General features: G+C 66.3%; 1 protein-coding gene across 1 annotated transcript; it reads right to left on the bottom strand.

The window, feature by feature from the left end:
* Nucleotides 1-231: 231 nt before the first annotated feature.
* PTP4A3 (protein tyrosine phosphatase 4A3) lies at nucleotides 232-10,616 on the bottom strand. The gene is made up of 6 exons (XM_082433877.1): nucleotides 10,465-10,616; nucleotides 6,879-7,783; nucleotides 4,681-4,773; nucleotides 3,321-3,451; nucleotides 2,634-2,708; nucleotides 232-878 (listed from the first exon to the last, which is right to left on the bottom strand). Exons 2-6 carry the CDS (start codon nucleotides 6,981-6,983, stop codon nucleotides 761-763), a joined length of 522 nt encoding a protein of 173 aa, XP_082290003.1. The 5' UTR covers nucleotides 6,984-7,783; nucleotides 10,465-10,616; the 3' UTR covers nucleotides 232-760.
* Nucleotides 10,617-15,324: the final 4,708 nt, after the last annotated feature.

The following is a 15,324-nucleotide window of genomic DNA, read 5'->3' as shown; positions in this document are numbered from 1 at the left end:
CAGCACCATGGCAACCAGGCGGAGCCCGCTCAGGCCACAGCCCTTGTTCTATCCGGGATGGCCCCTGCCCCTAAGCCAGGGAGCGCAGGGACCCGGCATGGACGCCAGGGGGCGCCCCAGCACAACCAGCAGGAGGGGCTGCCGGCCCGTCCTGCTCAGGGGCCTCCGGGGGCCCCGCATGCCCCCTCAAGGCCGCCTGGCCCCCGACCCCACTCTCCAAGCTCACACAGCCACAGGGTCCGGTTTTATTGCCTTCGAGTGTCCAGAACATCTGACCGCCCCAGACCAAATAATTTAAGGTGCCAAGAACAGGTCAGGGTGAGGGGCTGCAGAGGAGGGGCCGGGCCCAGTGGTTAAAAAATACACCAGCCCCCAAACAAACGGGCCAAAGAGGAGAGCTGCCCAGGGGCAGGGCACTGGCAGGAGAGCCAGGGGCACGGGGTGAGGGGGAGATTAGGGGGGAATTAAGCCTCAGAGGGACAGAAGGAGCCGAGGGCGCAGACAGAGACACATAGGGCACCGAGGAAGATACAGAGACACGGGGCATGTAGACAAAAGGAAGGATGGACCAGACAGTGGTGCGAGCAGACACACACACACCTGCACGTGCGTGTGGACAGAGACGCAGGGGGACGGTGACAGGAGACAGCAAAGGGCGCGTGGGGCGGGCCGGATCGTTGGTGGCGGGTGTGCCGAGGCGTCTGGAGAGGAGGGAGATGGAGCCCCGCTGAGCCCGAGGCCAGGGCGCCAAGGTCCTGAGCTACATGACACAGCACTTGGTCTTGTGCGCGTGTGGGTCCTTGAACCGCAGTCTCTGCTTAGGCCGGTATTTTTCCAGGTAGGTAAGCTGTTTGCTGTTGATGGCTCCACGCCGCTTCCTGGGCAGACGGAACAGGGGTGGGGATCAGGCGGGACCCGGCTCGGCCGCCTGCCCTGCCCCAGGGCCTCGAGGCACCAGAGTCCAGTGGGGCTGGAGCGGGTCCTCGTGGCCAGCAGAGCCCGTCCCACCTCTAGGCCTTTGCCCGGGCTGCTCCTGCTGCCAGAATCACCCTTCCCCTATCACCTGCAGTTACCGCTGCTGGCCTTCGACTCACCTGGCTATCACCTCCTCCAGGCTGGCTCCCTGACCCCCCCCCTCCAAGGCCCCCATGTCTACCTGGGTACCACCTCACGCCCAGGCCCTGGGACCCCAGAGGCCGCAGGGCTGGAGCCTGGGCATCCCGGCTGGCTGGGAGGGGGAGTAGAGGAGGGGGGAGGTGGACCTCAGGTGCCCAGGTGTGAGGGCACCTAGGGCTGCCCACCGGGCACTTCGGGAGGTCATGTGTCCCCACCCGCCCGTGACCTCAGACATGGCCACAGACTTGCTCTGGCCAAGGAAACGTGAGCGGGGGAGGAGCAAGCCTGTGCTTCTCTAAGTCCCCGGGTTGGGCCCAGCCCCCCATCACGGGCCTCGCGCCTCAAGCTGGGGAACCGCCACCGCGGTGGGTGCAGGAAGGGCTCTGGTGAAGGCCCGGCCCTCCCCCTGGTGCCCCTTGGATCTGCGCCAAGGCGCAGAGCTGCACACAGGCTCACGGAGAGAAACAGCGTGTGCCTGTGTGCGCGAGTGTGTGCGCGTGTATGAAGGAGTGCCGGGCTCCCGAGGAGGCCTGAGCTCCCACGGGTGCACGCAGGGCTGGCTGCCTGGCTGGTAAACAAGGCTGCCTCTGGGAGAAAGAGGCGGCTGTGCCCTGGGAGCCGCCACTGGGGAGGCAGCACAAGAACACACCCAGGCACAGAGCGCGTGCGTGTCTCTCTCACACACACACACACGTACACACACGCACGCATGCACGCACACGGCGGCTGGGCTGGGGGCGGGCTCGGGCCCAGCGCAGGCCCAGGTCCTCTGCCATCCGCCCCACTGTCCCTGCTGACACCCCAGGACCCTGCACCACCCGGGCTCTTTTCCCGGGAGCAGTGGGGGAGACAGGAGCCCCCCACCCAAGGAGGGGGAGGGCAGAGACCCCCGTGGGGGCTGAGAAGCTGGGGCAGAGGGCCCAGGGGCCAGGGCTTTGGAAGGGCGGCTCCAAAAGACCCCCATGTGTCAGTCGTCCCTGGGGTGTTAGGGGAGGTGGGCAGGGTGCCACAGGAGGCTCCTTTCACAGAGGGGCTGGGCTGGATGGCTTCTGGGGGTCCTTCCTCTCCCAGGTAAGGAGAATGACACCCCACATCAGGAGTGCTGGAGGCTTAAAGAGTTGTTTGCCCCAACTCCCTACGTGGACCTGCTCGTTACTCAACGCAGCCCAGCCTGCCTTGACTGCCGCGCCCCAGGCCGAGGGAGCCGCGGGCCGCGGAGATGGGACCAGCCAGGCCCTCGCTGTAGCCTCTCCTCACTCATACCTCCCAGCCAGGGGAGAAGGCCGCACTCAGGGACCAGTCCTCAGTGAGGGCCAGGCGGCCTGAGCGGTGCGTCGGTACCACAATGGGAGGCTGCACTGGACTGGGGGATGCCTCAGAGGACAGCCCGGGGCCAGGGGGCAGGAGTGCCCACTGGCAGGGCACTGGGCCCCTGCGGGGCGGGTAGCACAGGATACGGGCCCCCTCAACCCAGACCCCTGAGCACTCACCACCACCCTCCCCCACGGGCCACTCACTGTCGGATGAACTGGATGGCGTCCTCGTACTTCATCCCGCTCTCGATGAGGGCCAGAGCCACGAGGACCGGAGCCCTAGAGCGGACGGCAGAACCAGATCAGCCGAGCCACTGCTCCCAACCCGTCCCCTGACAGGCCGCCTACTGAAGACACAGAGCAATGCCTTCCCCCTTGGGGCCTGAGGGCTGCCCAGACTCCCCCAGTGCCCTGCTCCTCCCGACCCTGCTGTGTGACCTCAGGTGAGCCAGGCAACCTCTCTGTGCCTCAGGCTCCTTGTGTGTAAATATGTTGGTGGGAGGGTTGAAGGAGGGAGAGCGAAGCGCTGGGCTTAGGTCTGGTTGTGGATAAGAGATTGCCTCTTGGCTATCAACCCCACTCAGCCAGTCCCTCTGCAAACGGGGATTCCACTGCCTGGGTCCTTCAGTGAAACCCAGGCTATTAGCTGGGGGCAGGGCCTTTGTGCCTGCAGAGGGGTGGAGATGGCAGTTCCTTCCTGCTCAAGTGCACAGTCCCAACCACAGCAGGAGGGAGCAGGGTCAGACTGTGGGAAGGACTTCCTCCCCGCCCAGGTCTGGGAACTTCCAAGGAAGGAGGTCACGTGTGATGTGGGTTCGGCGCCCACATCCGAGAGTGAGCCAGGCCACAGGGTCCCCAGGCTCGAGCCAGCTGCCCCGCCGGCCAGCTCACCGTCCCAGGCCAGCCACACAGTGCACGGCCACACAGCTGCCGGGGTCGTCACAGAACTTGGTCTTCAGCAGGCTCAGCCAGTCCTCCACCACCCTGCCGGGTGGAGGCGCCCCGTCGTCAAACGGCCAGTCCTGCAGAAGGAAGCAGCCCGTGAGGGCCCTCCACACCGGAAGGTGGGGCGAGGGGCGCAGGCCGGCCTGCCCACGGGCACTCTGAGAAGCGCAGAGGATGTCGGGAGCCCACGAGGGTGAGGGTCAGGGCACAGGGCCAGGGAGCTCCCCGCTGCAAGGCTCCTCCTCATCCTCTCCGCTCCCTCAGCCGTCCTCTCCTCCAGGAAGCCTCCCCGGAACACCCTGCTCTTTTCCTTGAGGAGCCCCGGGAGCCCTACTCCCTTCCCCATGAGCCCACACTGCGATTCTGGGGTCAAAGCCTGACCCTCACCCAAGCCTGAGAGGTTCTGGGTCAGGAGGCCCAAGGGGTCTGGCCCACACACGTGGCTGACATGTGCCTGTCTGTGTCCCCAGCCCCCAGCACAGCTGCACAGAGCAGGCTGGGCCCAGTGAGGATGGAGACACTTAAGTCCCAGTGGAGCAGACTCAGTGCCGTTTAGTGCATCCACATGCGCCCACCAAGGCTAGGCCCCCGGGTCATCTAATCCTGCTGCCAGACTCCGGATTCAGCAACCCCTGGAGGAAACCGGTCTGCCTGGCTGCTGTAAGCCTAACCCAAATCCTTCCTGCTGCAGTGGGAGGAGTGGGAAAGGCTGCGGACTCCCTGTGCTACGGGCCGCTTTACAACGTTTACCTGGTGCCTTTCAAGCACCCACGCTCTACAGGTGAGGAAACTGGGGTCACTCAGCGGGGAAGGGGCAGAGGCGGGACTCAGGCAGGCCCGTCTGACCCCGAGGCTCCGACCCTTCCACCACTCTCACCACAGTCGCCTGGCTCGGCGTCCTCCCCAGAGGGCTGGCCCCAGGGCTCTGGTCGAGGCACCAGGAAACCCGTGGCCCATCCCACAGGGCCTGCCGCCTAGACGTCGGTCCCCAGCACCGGGGACCAAGGAAACAGCCCCCAGGGTCCCTCCCCACGGCCTCAGTAGAGCCTCCCCAGGGGCCCGCCAGGTGCCCCCAGACCCCCTCCCGGAGGCACCCGCTGCCCGGCGACAGGGCCCCGAACGCCAGGCAGGGAGACAGAGATGCGCCCCTGAGGCAGCCCAGACCCTTAGAGATGAGGCCTGGGCACGAACACAGCGAGGTGGGCGCGGCAGGGGGCACGCAGAGAGGCCACGCGTGCCTGCTTCCCAGTGAGGGGCCCCAGCCACCTCCACCCCCCGACCCCGCGCAGCAGCACGCAGCCCTCACCATGACGGTGATGCCATCCTTCTCCAGCGGGGCCTTGTCATAGGTCACTTCGCACACACGCACCACGGTGGTGGCCCCGTACTTCTTCAGGTCCTGGCAGGGGGAGGAAGGCAGGGCTGAGCCGGGGCTGTGGGGCTCAGGGCTGCGGACCCCCTGACCAGGCCATGCCCCCCTTGACCAGACAGAAAGGCTGATGCCCAGCGTGAATCCCCAGTGGCCCACTGACTTTCAGGCTCAGTGACTTGCCGAGGGTGGGACAGTCTTTCCTGATGCTCCTGGGGCAACTGTCCCTGGGCCCACCCAGCAGCAGGGAGGGTGTCCCCACCGACCCTCCTGGCCATCGTGGCTACTCAGCCGGGAGCCAGCTTCCTAGCACTACCTCCCTCCTCTCGGGTGCTCAGGACCCCAGATCACATCAGCTATTTCCAGGCAAAGATCCTGGCTCCCCAGGCAGGGATAGGACGCCACCAGCCCACACGTGAGCCCCTGCATGGTCCCTGCTCTGGGCAGCCCTCCCAGCCAGGGTTGCAGGGACAAGTCCAGTCAAGGGGCATAGCCAGACCCCAATCAGGGGCCTTCAGAGTCTCGGCGGGGCAGGCCTCGGGGCGGGGAGGGCAGGCACCTGCCCAGATGGCACCCAGGAGGGAGCCAGGCCCTGCACACCAGCGGGGAAGCCCCGGGCTACCAGGGAGAAGGTCAAGGCAGTTCACAGCCAGGCGCGGGGATATTTATACGCTGGGGTGGAGGGCTCCACTCCATGGGGTCCACGTGCCGGGGCTGCACCCACCCCGACCTGCTCCCAGCAGCTATTTTAGGAGCAGTGAGGAATCAGCTGCTGGACCTTGCTCATCATGTGACGGGGACACTGGACACAGTGAGGACAGCACAGAGCTATTCTGAGAATGCGGGGAGCAGGGGGCGGTGGTGCAGGGCTCTGAGGCCGAAGGGGTACCTCAGATCCCTCTGTGCCTGCAGCCGAGGGTGCTTCCACCCGGCCCAGGGCTGGGCCCTGACCCTCATCACAGACTGAGCGCTGCCCCCGGTCACACACTGAGCCCTGACCCTGGTCACACTCTAAGCCTTGACCCTGGTCACACACTGAGCCCTGCCCCTAGTGACAGACTGAGCTCTGACCCTGGTCCCACACTGAGTCCTGACCCTCATCACACACTGAGCACTGATCCTGGTCACACACTGAGCCCTAATCCTGGGCACACTCAGCCCTGACCCTAATCACAGACTATACAGGGGGACAGCCCTCCCCTACAGGGTCCCAGCTTAATGTCCAGGGTCCAGGTCCCCCAATGGCAGGGCGCCCACTGTCTCTCTCTATGGAGTTGCTGAAGTCCCCTCGTGCCCAGGTCCCTGTTCAACCATGACAAGCGCTCAAGGGAGCTTTTCTCATGTTGCAGAGGGAATGGCTGGAGGTCTGAGGCCACAAATGGCCCTGCACACAGCCACAGGCTCTGCAAACAGCAAGGAGCACTACAGAGGCCAGTCTCCCGCAGGGGCCATGTGGAGAACCGCAGGCTCCGCAGACACATCTGGCCCCATCTGCTGGGGCCATGAGCAGCACACACCTCAACCTGCTGGCTCTCAGGGTACAGTGGTCACTCTCTCCCGTGGCCGCCTCGGACTCCCGCCCAGCCCCTCCTCACGCAGATATCTGTGGCCTGAAGCCCCCAGCCGGCCTGTTCCAACCCAAGGATTCCCCCACCGCCGGTGGGCTTCCTGCGGCCTGGGCTGGCCATGGAGCTGGCCTTCATGCCCCAGCCCCCTGCAACCGCCTGTGTCCAGGCTGTTTAAGCAGCCACTCCTCACCTGGGGGACCCTCCCTCCTCCTTCGCTCAGCCTCTGCACAGAGGCCGAACGGCCAGCAAAGGGCTCGGGACTGCCCCGGCCACAGGTGACGTCCTGAGGAGGCGAGGCCCGTTTCTCCTCCTGCCTCTGAACCTGCCTCTGTTGGTGCAGCGTGGACTTCCGCTGCCCACCCTGCAGGCCCCAGCGGGCCCAGCTGATCCCCCCGCAGTCCTCACACCAGCTCTGCAGGAAGGACACCCTCGGGTGCCCCCCGGGGACCCTGTGCCCAGGCTGGCAGCTCCGCTCCCAAGCCCGGTCCTTGGGCCGACAGCTTTGCGGCTCACCCTGCGGCCCTCGGGAGGCCCCCGGCCGCGCGGCCGCACGTGCTGGACACTCACCGCGATGAAGCTGCTGAGGGTGGCGTTGGTGGGGTTGTGCGTGATGAGGAAGCGCATGTTCTTGTAGCTGACCTCCACGGGGGCCGGCCGGTTCATCCGCGCCATGGCTGCGCCCCAAAGGCGGGGCGGCGCCGGCGACGCGGGTGGGAGACGGCCCCGGCAGCGCCCCAGAACCCAAGGAGAACGAGACCCCTGCGCTCGTCCAACAGAGAGAAAACGCTTCTTTAAAAACCTGCCCCCAACGCCGCGCACAAATATTGTGCAAATACTTGGGAGGGGGGAGGATGCTGCCCGGGTTAACGGGTGGATAATTAAAAAAGAAAACCCAACTCTTTAAAAAACGAAAGGAACGAAAGAGCCCCCCGGAAGTAAAATGGACCAGCCCAAGCTCCTGCCTCTCGGAGCTGGATAATTACAAGGGGGCAAAAGCAAAAATAACGACAACCAAAAACAGTCAGCAAAGAAAACTCGAAAAAGCCCAAAGTGAGTCCGGCCGCTGTGGCCGTGGCCAGCGCTGTCCTGTCGCTGGGGACGCCCCGTCTGCATCCGTGGACAGGTCAACGGCCGCCTTCACTCAAAGGCCCCAAACCCCCAAGGACCAAAGGAAGAATGAACTCGAACTGAACCAACGGGGGTGGCCTTGGGGTGGGTGCAGGCGGCTGTGACACGGGGCCTCCGTCACGTTACCCCATCGGGGTACGGCGAGTCCTGGAAGGGGGCAGGGGGCTCAGGCGGCAGAGCCGGCCCCGGGCCGGGCGGCGGGGGCCATGGGCGGGCGAGGGCAATGGTGAGGGCCGGAGGCGCGGGGCCTCAGCAGCAGGCGCGGCGGCGATGCAGGCTGCGGCAGCACTCAGAGGGCCGCCCTCTTCTCCATAAATCCCGGGCTGGTCAGCGGCAGGCAGCGTCTGGGGAGGAGGGGAGAACAAGAAATGAAAAGGAAAGGGGTCCCTGGGCGCCCCAACTCCCGGGAGGGGTCCCGGCCGGTGCTTCTCCCGGGCCCTGCTGCAAGGCCACGCTGAGCGAGCCACCCTCCCTGGGCCTTGGTTTCCCCATCTGGGAGCACAAGGAAGGACGGCTCCTGCCAGGGCTGACCCAGAGCCCTGAGGTGACAGGACAGCCACCAGGACAGGGCAGAGAGGGACGGAGGGAGGGACACACCCCTCCCCCGGGAGCGTGCTGAACCCCGACGCACCGATTTCAGGGCAGTCTGTGGTAAAGGAGGCCCAGCCCCCATCCCCTGAGCCCGGGAACCCCAGGATGCCCACCCCCGCCCCGGGACAGTCACCCCCTCCTCTGCAGAACACCGGGCTCTGCGGCATTTCCAAGCCCACACTGCTCTGGGCCAGCCGGTCCTCCGGGAAAGGGGCTCAGGCGCGGAGGCCAAGGCGCCAGAGCACAGCGGGGTGAGGGTGTGGCAGCCTCACTCACAGCCATGCACCACCTTACGCATCTCTCAAGGGCTTCCCGGGGAAACCTCCGGCTCTGGTCAGCCTCTGCCCTGGGCCACCGTCCACCACTCGCCCACAGGGCTGGCCACACACCGGAGGTAAACAAGCGGCTCTGCCCTCCAGTAGCTCGGAGAAGCGGGGACAGACCACACGGGCCAAAGGGCCAGGGCCGGCCACCAGGTGCTTGCCAAGATGGTAACAGTGCAGGTGGCCAGGAGTGGGGTCCCGCTGTGACAGGGCCTCAAGGAGGGACGCTGCTGGGCCTCAGAGACAGCCATCAAGCACCTCATGCCTGTCTCTCACTCTCTAGGCCCCAAAGGGCCAGGGCCAGGGGCCCCAGCAGGAGCACCCAGCCAGCCTCACTCCCACCCGCACAGACGGGCTGGGAGAACTTGGGCACGTCACCGGCCTCAGTTTCCCCATCTGTACAGTGAGGGGCCGAACGAGATGCTGCCAAGGTCCCTCCGGCACAACCCAGTGGTCAGCAGACCCCCCTGGCCACGGGGCTTGGCCCAATCCCACCTGCTCACCCGGCAGGTCCTCCATCCCCCGCGGCAGACAACTCTTACCTCTGCCCCGCCCAGCACCCCCTTCCCCAGCTGCCCACCAGGCCGGCTGGGCCCCTGGAGCCTCAACCTGGGTGCAGACAGGGCCCGCAGCTGGGACCCGGACGCGGTGGAGGGCCTCCAGCGCTGCTCCCAGGCTCACACTCTGCTCCGTGCCTTGTCTAGGAGGGTTACGCGGGCGTCCCCGGGGAGGGGGCAAAAGACAGGGAGAAGGGATCCTGCACCATCCCAGAGCGAGCTTCGGCTCCCAGTGCAGGCAAGGAAAGAGCCAGCCGCGGGCGCCCTGAGCAGCACACAAACACCTGCCCCTCCTGGGGCTGCGGGCTGTTCCTGTGTGCGTGTGTGTTTACCAGAAGGAAAGGAGGGCAAAGGCCCAAGGAAGCCACAGGACTACAGGCCTCTCCAAGGGCCTGACCCGCCACCTCACCGCCCATAGCTGCTGGGCACCTGGGGAGACCCCAGGGGCAAGGGCACATGGCCTGGCTCTTCTGCCAGTGTCCCTGGATGGCCCTCAGAGCTGAGGGCCCAGAGCCACCCCACACTGCTGCCCACGTGAGCCTCAAGGGTCACCTGTTGGCAGGGGTCAGGGGTCAGACTGGCTGCGGTCAGGGGGCCCGGCCCTAGATAGAACGGGGTCAGGGTCTGGGCCGAGGTTGGACCAAGATCACTGCCCAGGCCGGGTCGGGGTCTAGCCACACACCCCACTTGTCTCCTCGATGTCTAGGGCCCACACCCCCCAGGTGAGAGCAAAGCAGTGAAAGCCCCCTTTCCTGCCCCAGGCAGCCAGGCCTGTGGCTCAACCAGGCCTGTGGCCTCCCCCCCAGGGAGGGGCCCTCCCTCCTAACCACACCCCCTCAGTGAGGTCACTGAGCAGGCCCCCAGGCAGGGCTGACCCAAGTCCACCAGCCACTGCTTCTGGCCGCCACCCCCCATGATGCGGGAGCCCTTCTGGGAGCCCAAGGCCCCTCCCTCTGGCCTTCCTACCACCGGCCCCACGTCACTGCTGGGCTGCGACCCCAGCGGCCTCCACCCAGGCCGGCTCTGAGCCCTCTTCTATGTCCAGAACAGTCCTCCTTTCCAGACCGGTTATGGGAGGCCCCATCCTGGCCCCTGTCTGCCGATGAATAAACCAGCCAGGGAGAGCTGGAGGGCCTTCTCTGGGCCCTGACCGAGCCAGGCCCCGGGAAGTGCTCCCCGCGGGCGTTCCAATCTCAAGTCCAGGAGGCTCACTCCTGGTGGCACAGCTGGTTGAGAAGCTGGAGTTTGCAGAGGGCTTCGGAGAGCGCCAGCCTCTCTGCACCCGGGACCCTGTATGATATGGGGGGAGGCTGGAGGACCACGGCTCAGTGGGGTCCCAGGAGAGCTAAGGAGGGCGGGCATGGGAGCACCGTGGGCGGGGCTGGGACCAGTGGGCGCGGGCATCCTGTCCCGCGGTGCTCGAGCAGCAGGGCGCGGGGGTGGGGTGGGGGGAAACGGGCGTGGGGGGCTGGTTCCGAGAGATGCGGCCCCCCTCCCCGGGGCGGGGCTGGGGTCCTCCCGGCACGCCCCCCGCCCTCACGCGGTCCGGCTCACCGGCGCGCAGGCGTCCCGCCTCCACCGCCTCCATTCGCGCGGGGCCGGGCAGGGCCGGGACGCGGCGGCCGAGACCCAGTGCGCGGGGCGCGCCGGCCTCCCCACGGATGCTCCGCGGCCAGGCTGCCGGGGGCTATTTATAGCGCCCGGGCATCACGTGGGCGGCGTGGCCGGTGACCGGCGAGCGACCCGGCTTGTAGTGGCTCCCACACCTGCCGCCTAAATATAACCACGACCCGGCCCGCGCGCAGGGGCAAACAAAGGGGCGGCGGAGGGCCGAGCCGGGAGAGGAAACGCCGCGGAGGAAGGGGAAACGCAAGGGCGGGGGCGCTGTTCGCGCACCCCGCCTTCCTCCCGCCGTGCTCCGGCGCCCTCCTGAACCCTCTGGGGCTCCCCATGGCCCTCCTTCTCCAAGGAAGGATTCGCTCTGCGGAGAGGGGGCGGCGCCAGGTCGTGAGGAGCTCAGCGTGGGGCCAGGCTCCTGGCGGGGACCTCAGCACAAGCCAAGGCCCAGAGGGCGAGCTCCCTACGTTGCAAATGGGAAGGAGGGTGCCTGTGGCCCAGGTGGGTTCCCGAGGGTGACACCCACAGGATGGTGGCCGACCACCTGGTCTGGCCCTGAAGCCCTCCTGCTCAGAGCCCTGCCCAGCTCTCCAGCCTCAAACCCGGGGGCCCCTCCACTGTGTGCCCCCTTCGTGGCCCAGGCAGCTCTTGCCAGACGCTGCTGTCCCTCACTGAATCCTCACCACACCCCTGGGCTGGTGCTGTCATCCCGCCCCTCCCCCCTCCCCCCTCCCCCCTCCCCCTCCCCCTCCCTCCCCTCCCCCCGTATGCAGGTGAGGAAACCGAAGCGCCCGGACACACAGGGAGCGGTCTCCACATCCCGCTCATCCTCCAATGCTCGGTGCAGACGCCCCCTCCCCACAAGGCCCTCTGTGATGGGAAGCCCTCCCTGGGTCCGGGCCTGCCCCCACCAGCAGGGTCCTGGCTTCACCTCCTGGAAGCACCATGTCAGGAACACGAGTGCTCCCCGGCCTGTGAGCCCCGAGAGTGCAGCCTGGCGCCGCAGTCAACCCTGTACCTGCCCCGGCCCACGCGGAGGCCCTCGGAAGGGGGTGGAGCAGGGTGGGGAGAGCCCCCAGCACACAGGGTCCCCAGAGGCCTTGCCTCGCTGGGAACCCGGCTCTGAGCCCAGCTCCCAGACAGCCAGCCTGGCCCCTGCAATCATCGGTCAGCGCCGCAGGGGCGGGGTGGGAGGAACTGGCCAGGGGCCCAGCCCAGAGCACGGCCCCCTCCCAGGCTCTCCCCACACACATACCCAGAGTGTCAGCCATGCCGGGACCTGCACTCTTCCCACCCTCAGCCGGGCAAGCAGGCAGAGGAGGTGAGGGCAGGACAGCTGTGTACAGGGCAGAAAGGCCCGCCGGAGCCCCCTCCCAGCCCAGCCAGGTGGCCTGCCCACCGGCTCACAGCAAGGGCTCCTCCACCCAGAACCAAGGTGGGCTCGGGCCAGGACTCCCACTCCAGTGCTCTTGGGTCCCCACTTCCGGCAGCCTCTTCCTAAAGGCCAGCTCTGGGCGCTCAGGGCCCCACCACTCTCCCACCTTGACCACTTTCTGAGAGTCTGTCCCCTCAGACACCATGCTGGACACTGTGTCCCATGAACAAGACACGTCGGCCACACTGTATTAATAAAACAGCAGCTCAGAGGGGTCGAGGGACTTGCCCGAGGAAACAGAAGAACCAAAGTTGGGCTGAGTTTTGCTGGGCCCCAGAGACCCTGCTCATCCTGACCCTGGCCCTCTGGGAGAGAGGAGCCCTGGGCAAGCTGCTTCTACCACCCCACATTGCATCCTCATCCGTACAAGGTGAAAGGTCCCATCAGGCTCTGTGACACTGCACCCAGGACCCAGAGCCCACCATGCTGCTGAGGTTGCACACCTGGGCCCCGGCACCCTGTCCACCCTCGCCTGGGGCACCCGCTCTGGCCAGGCCTGGGGGGCACCTGCTGCAGCTGGCACAGTCCCAAGCCCTTCAGAGAAGTCTATTTTTATCAAGGCAGGAGCCGTTCCTGGAACCCTCCCAGACGAGCCCAAGTCCACACTCTGCTCGGGGGCCAGGAGGGGAGACCCCACAGGCCAAGTCCACGCTGATCCCCCAGGAAACCTTCCCAGAACCCTCCTGCCTCTGGACCCGTGGCACCGAGGGTCCAGCCCCGATCGCTGACCAAGCTCCACCGCCTCCCCTCCCACCCCACCCCCCTCCCTGCAGCCACATGCCCTTCAGAGCAGAGAGTCCTGGCCCCAGGGTAGGTGTGTCCTGAAGGAGGGGCTCAGAGGCTGTCGACTCCACCCACCTCCAGCACAGGGCCTGGCACCAGGAGGGCTCCCCACTTGTTGTGGAAGGAACAAGTGACCCAACGTTCTGGGCAGAGGTCCAGATCCGGGAACCATCCAGAACCCATCACAGGATCCCAGCCCTTGAAGTCCAGAGGAAACTCAAAGGTCACTACGCCATCTGATCGCCAGCCTGCACACCTCCGGTGACAGGGGGCTCACTGCTCCTGGGCAGCACCTTCCACCCTCGGGCAGCTCCCCAAGTTATGAATCCCTCCCTCTAGGGCCTCCTCAGTGCCCCCTGCTGGGATGGGGACCAGCGGCAGGGAAGTTTTGGGGCAGAATAAGCCAGCACAGCAGGCGCTGTGAAGAGCAGAACTGGAGGATCAGGTAGTCAGGGAAGGCTTCCTGTAGGAGCTGGCCGGCGAGGGGAACAGGCATGCTCCTCGTGTCTGGAACCTCATCATCAGGGCTTGACCAGCTGCCCTGACTCCCTGTGTAGCCCAGGGCCAACGCTTGCTCTCTCTGGGGCTTGAGGCCTCCTGTACAAATGGTGACACTGCCAGGAAGGGAAGGCACCTTCCAATGGGGCCCGCTCCAAGCCGGTCAGGGGCCGCCCAGGCTGTGACCTGGAAGCAGAGCTGTTGGGAGTAGGCTTGAGTTTCCAGCCGGGCAAGGCACCTGTTCTATCCTCCAGGATCTGGAGATGGGGAGGAGGGCTGCGAGCGCACTCCCCGCAGCTCCACCACTGCCCCCGGGCGCTGCATGGGCCGCCCTCACCACACCGTGGCTTTAATGGTGCCTCGTGGGGCATGGTACCCACGTGCCAACCCAAGTGGCCCGCCCTCACATGCCATCAGCCGCCAGCACTACCCGGGCTGGCCACAGCTCCACTGCAGACCCAGAAGCCATAACTGCCACCTCCGTGGTCAGGCAGGTGGGCACTGGTGTGAGTGTGGGCAAGGCCACTGCGCTCCACCCTGGCTGTCATCAGTGGCAGGCACAGAGCAGAGCCAGACCAGGCACCCTGGGTCTCCTGAACCCCATGGGCACGCCAAGCTTGCCAGGCCCACACTAAGCATATCCCTGGCCTCGATGGCACCCACCTGGCAGGCACCCACGTGGTGAAGGGTGCCTGCTACCACTCTGCAGGCTGCCCTTGCCCCAGTCCTGGCGAGGGCTTGGGCCTCCCCACAGCCGGGCTCCCAGGCCCCTGGCCCTCCCCGCCTTGGCCTCAGCTGGCCTGGCCACACCCTGCTGGGCCTGGACACTCCCTTGAAGGGACCTGGCACGAGAGGAAAGGAGTAGGGCCGGAGGAGGGGGGCTGAGCAGAGGAGTGGCAGGAGGACAAGGGCCGATCTGCCTGCAGAGCTTTGGGCTCACGGGTCTGGGGTTGAACCCCAGAAAGCTGCCTGTGACCACCTGCCCCTCGGAGCCCCGGCTCCTCACCAAAAGGTATGACAAGCCCTGCCTTGCCGGGGTGTCGAGCGGACAAAGGGACAGGCATTGACGGCTGGAAAACGGGGCCTCTGTGGCCACCATGCAGCAGCTCAGACGAGGAAACAGGTGCAACAGGGAAAGCAGGACTGCCAGGTGCCCTGCAGGTGCCCCTTCCGCCACCCCGCTGGGGGGAGGTCCCCTGCCTGGGTGCCAGAGACAGCACCCCTCCCTCCCAGACCCAGCTTCCTGCTGGGGGCTTACAGCTGGGGGCACAGATGGCTTGGAAGGTGTGGCTACTGCTGGCCAGGCCGCCTGTGACATCACACGGGGACACACTGGCCGCAGCTCACGCAGGTGTCCAGGTACATGGGGGACCGCACCCCTGGGGCTGCCTGCCTCTGCTTGAAGCTCCACTGTTCACCCATCGTTGCCCAGGACGCCCCACGCCCACACTGCCCACCCACCGAGGCCTCAGCACTGGCTCTGAGCTCATTCTGCCACCAGGGTCCTTCCTGCGGCCTCCCCTGCTCCCGGCCCAGAGCTCAGGACCCCCTCCAAGCGGGACAGAGGAGCCAGCATCCGTTCGTTCATTCGTTCATTCATCCAACTTACGAATGTTCATTGAGCATCTTCCAGTGCCGCGTGCTGGGCTAAGCTTGGGGGACACAGGGGAAGAAGTCACCAGAACAGGCATAAAGCCTGCCCAACCCTCTCCCGCCCCACCCCCAAATGGGACTGCTGACCGCCCTCCACCCCACCCCTACCCTGAGAAGCCACCTCCCATGGGCACGGGCGGGCCGGCTAATTACAATACTGCAGCTGCCCCAGGAGGGGGTGGAAGTGCCCCCCGTGCAGGCAGCACTACTGAGCCTGGGGGCACCTCGCCCCTGGAGCCAAGCCCCTTGGGTTCCTCGCAGAGACCTCCCTCCACCCTGTGCCTCAGCTTCCCGCGCTGTCACTTAAAGGGTTAGTTAGAACGTAGCATTTTCGCAGCGCCACCTGTCGCTGGGCTACCCAGGTCCCACCTGGGCCACACCTGCCACCGGCCCAGCCTCCCCTCCCCTGGCTCCTGCCAGGGGAGCAT

The sequence above is a fragment of the Balaenoptera physalus genome (assembly GCF_965194825.1).
Source record: "Balaenoptera physalus genome assembly, chromosome: 17".
Lineage (NCBI taxonomy): Eukaryota > Metazoa > Chordata > Mammalia > Artiodactyla > Balaenopteridae > Balaenoptera > Balaenoptera physalus.
Note: the sequence above shows the minus strand (reverse complement) of the source record. Positions and strands in the feature narration are given on the sequence as shown.

Excerpts from the sequence above, each read along its gene's own strand:
- PTP4A3 (XM_082433877.1), bottom strand. The coding sequence starts at position 6,983 with ATGGCGCGGATGAACCGGCCGGCCCCCGTGGAGGTCAGCTACAAGAAC. Across the intron at positions 3,452-4,680 it reads AGGATGGCATCACCGTCATG|GACTGGCCGTTTGACGACGG; the intron begins GTGAGGGCTGCG and ends TTCCTTCTGCAG. Across the intron at positions 879-2,633 it reads GCCATCCAGTTCATCCGACA|GAAGCGGCGTGGAGCCATCA; the intron begins GTGAGTGGCCCG and ends CCGTCTGCCCAG.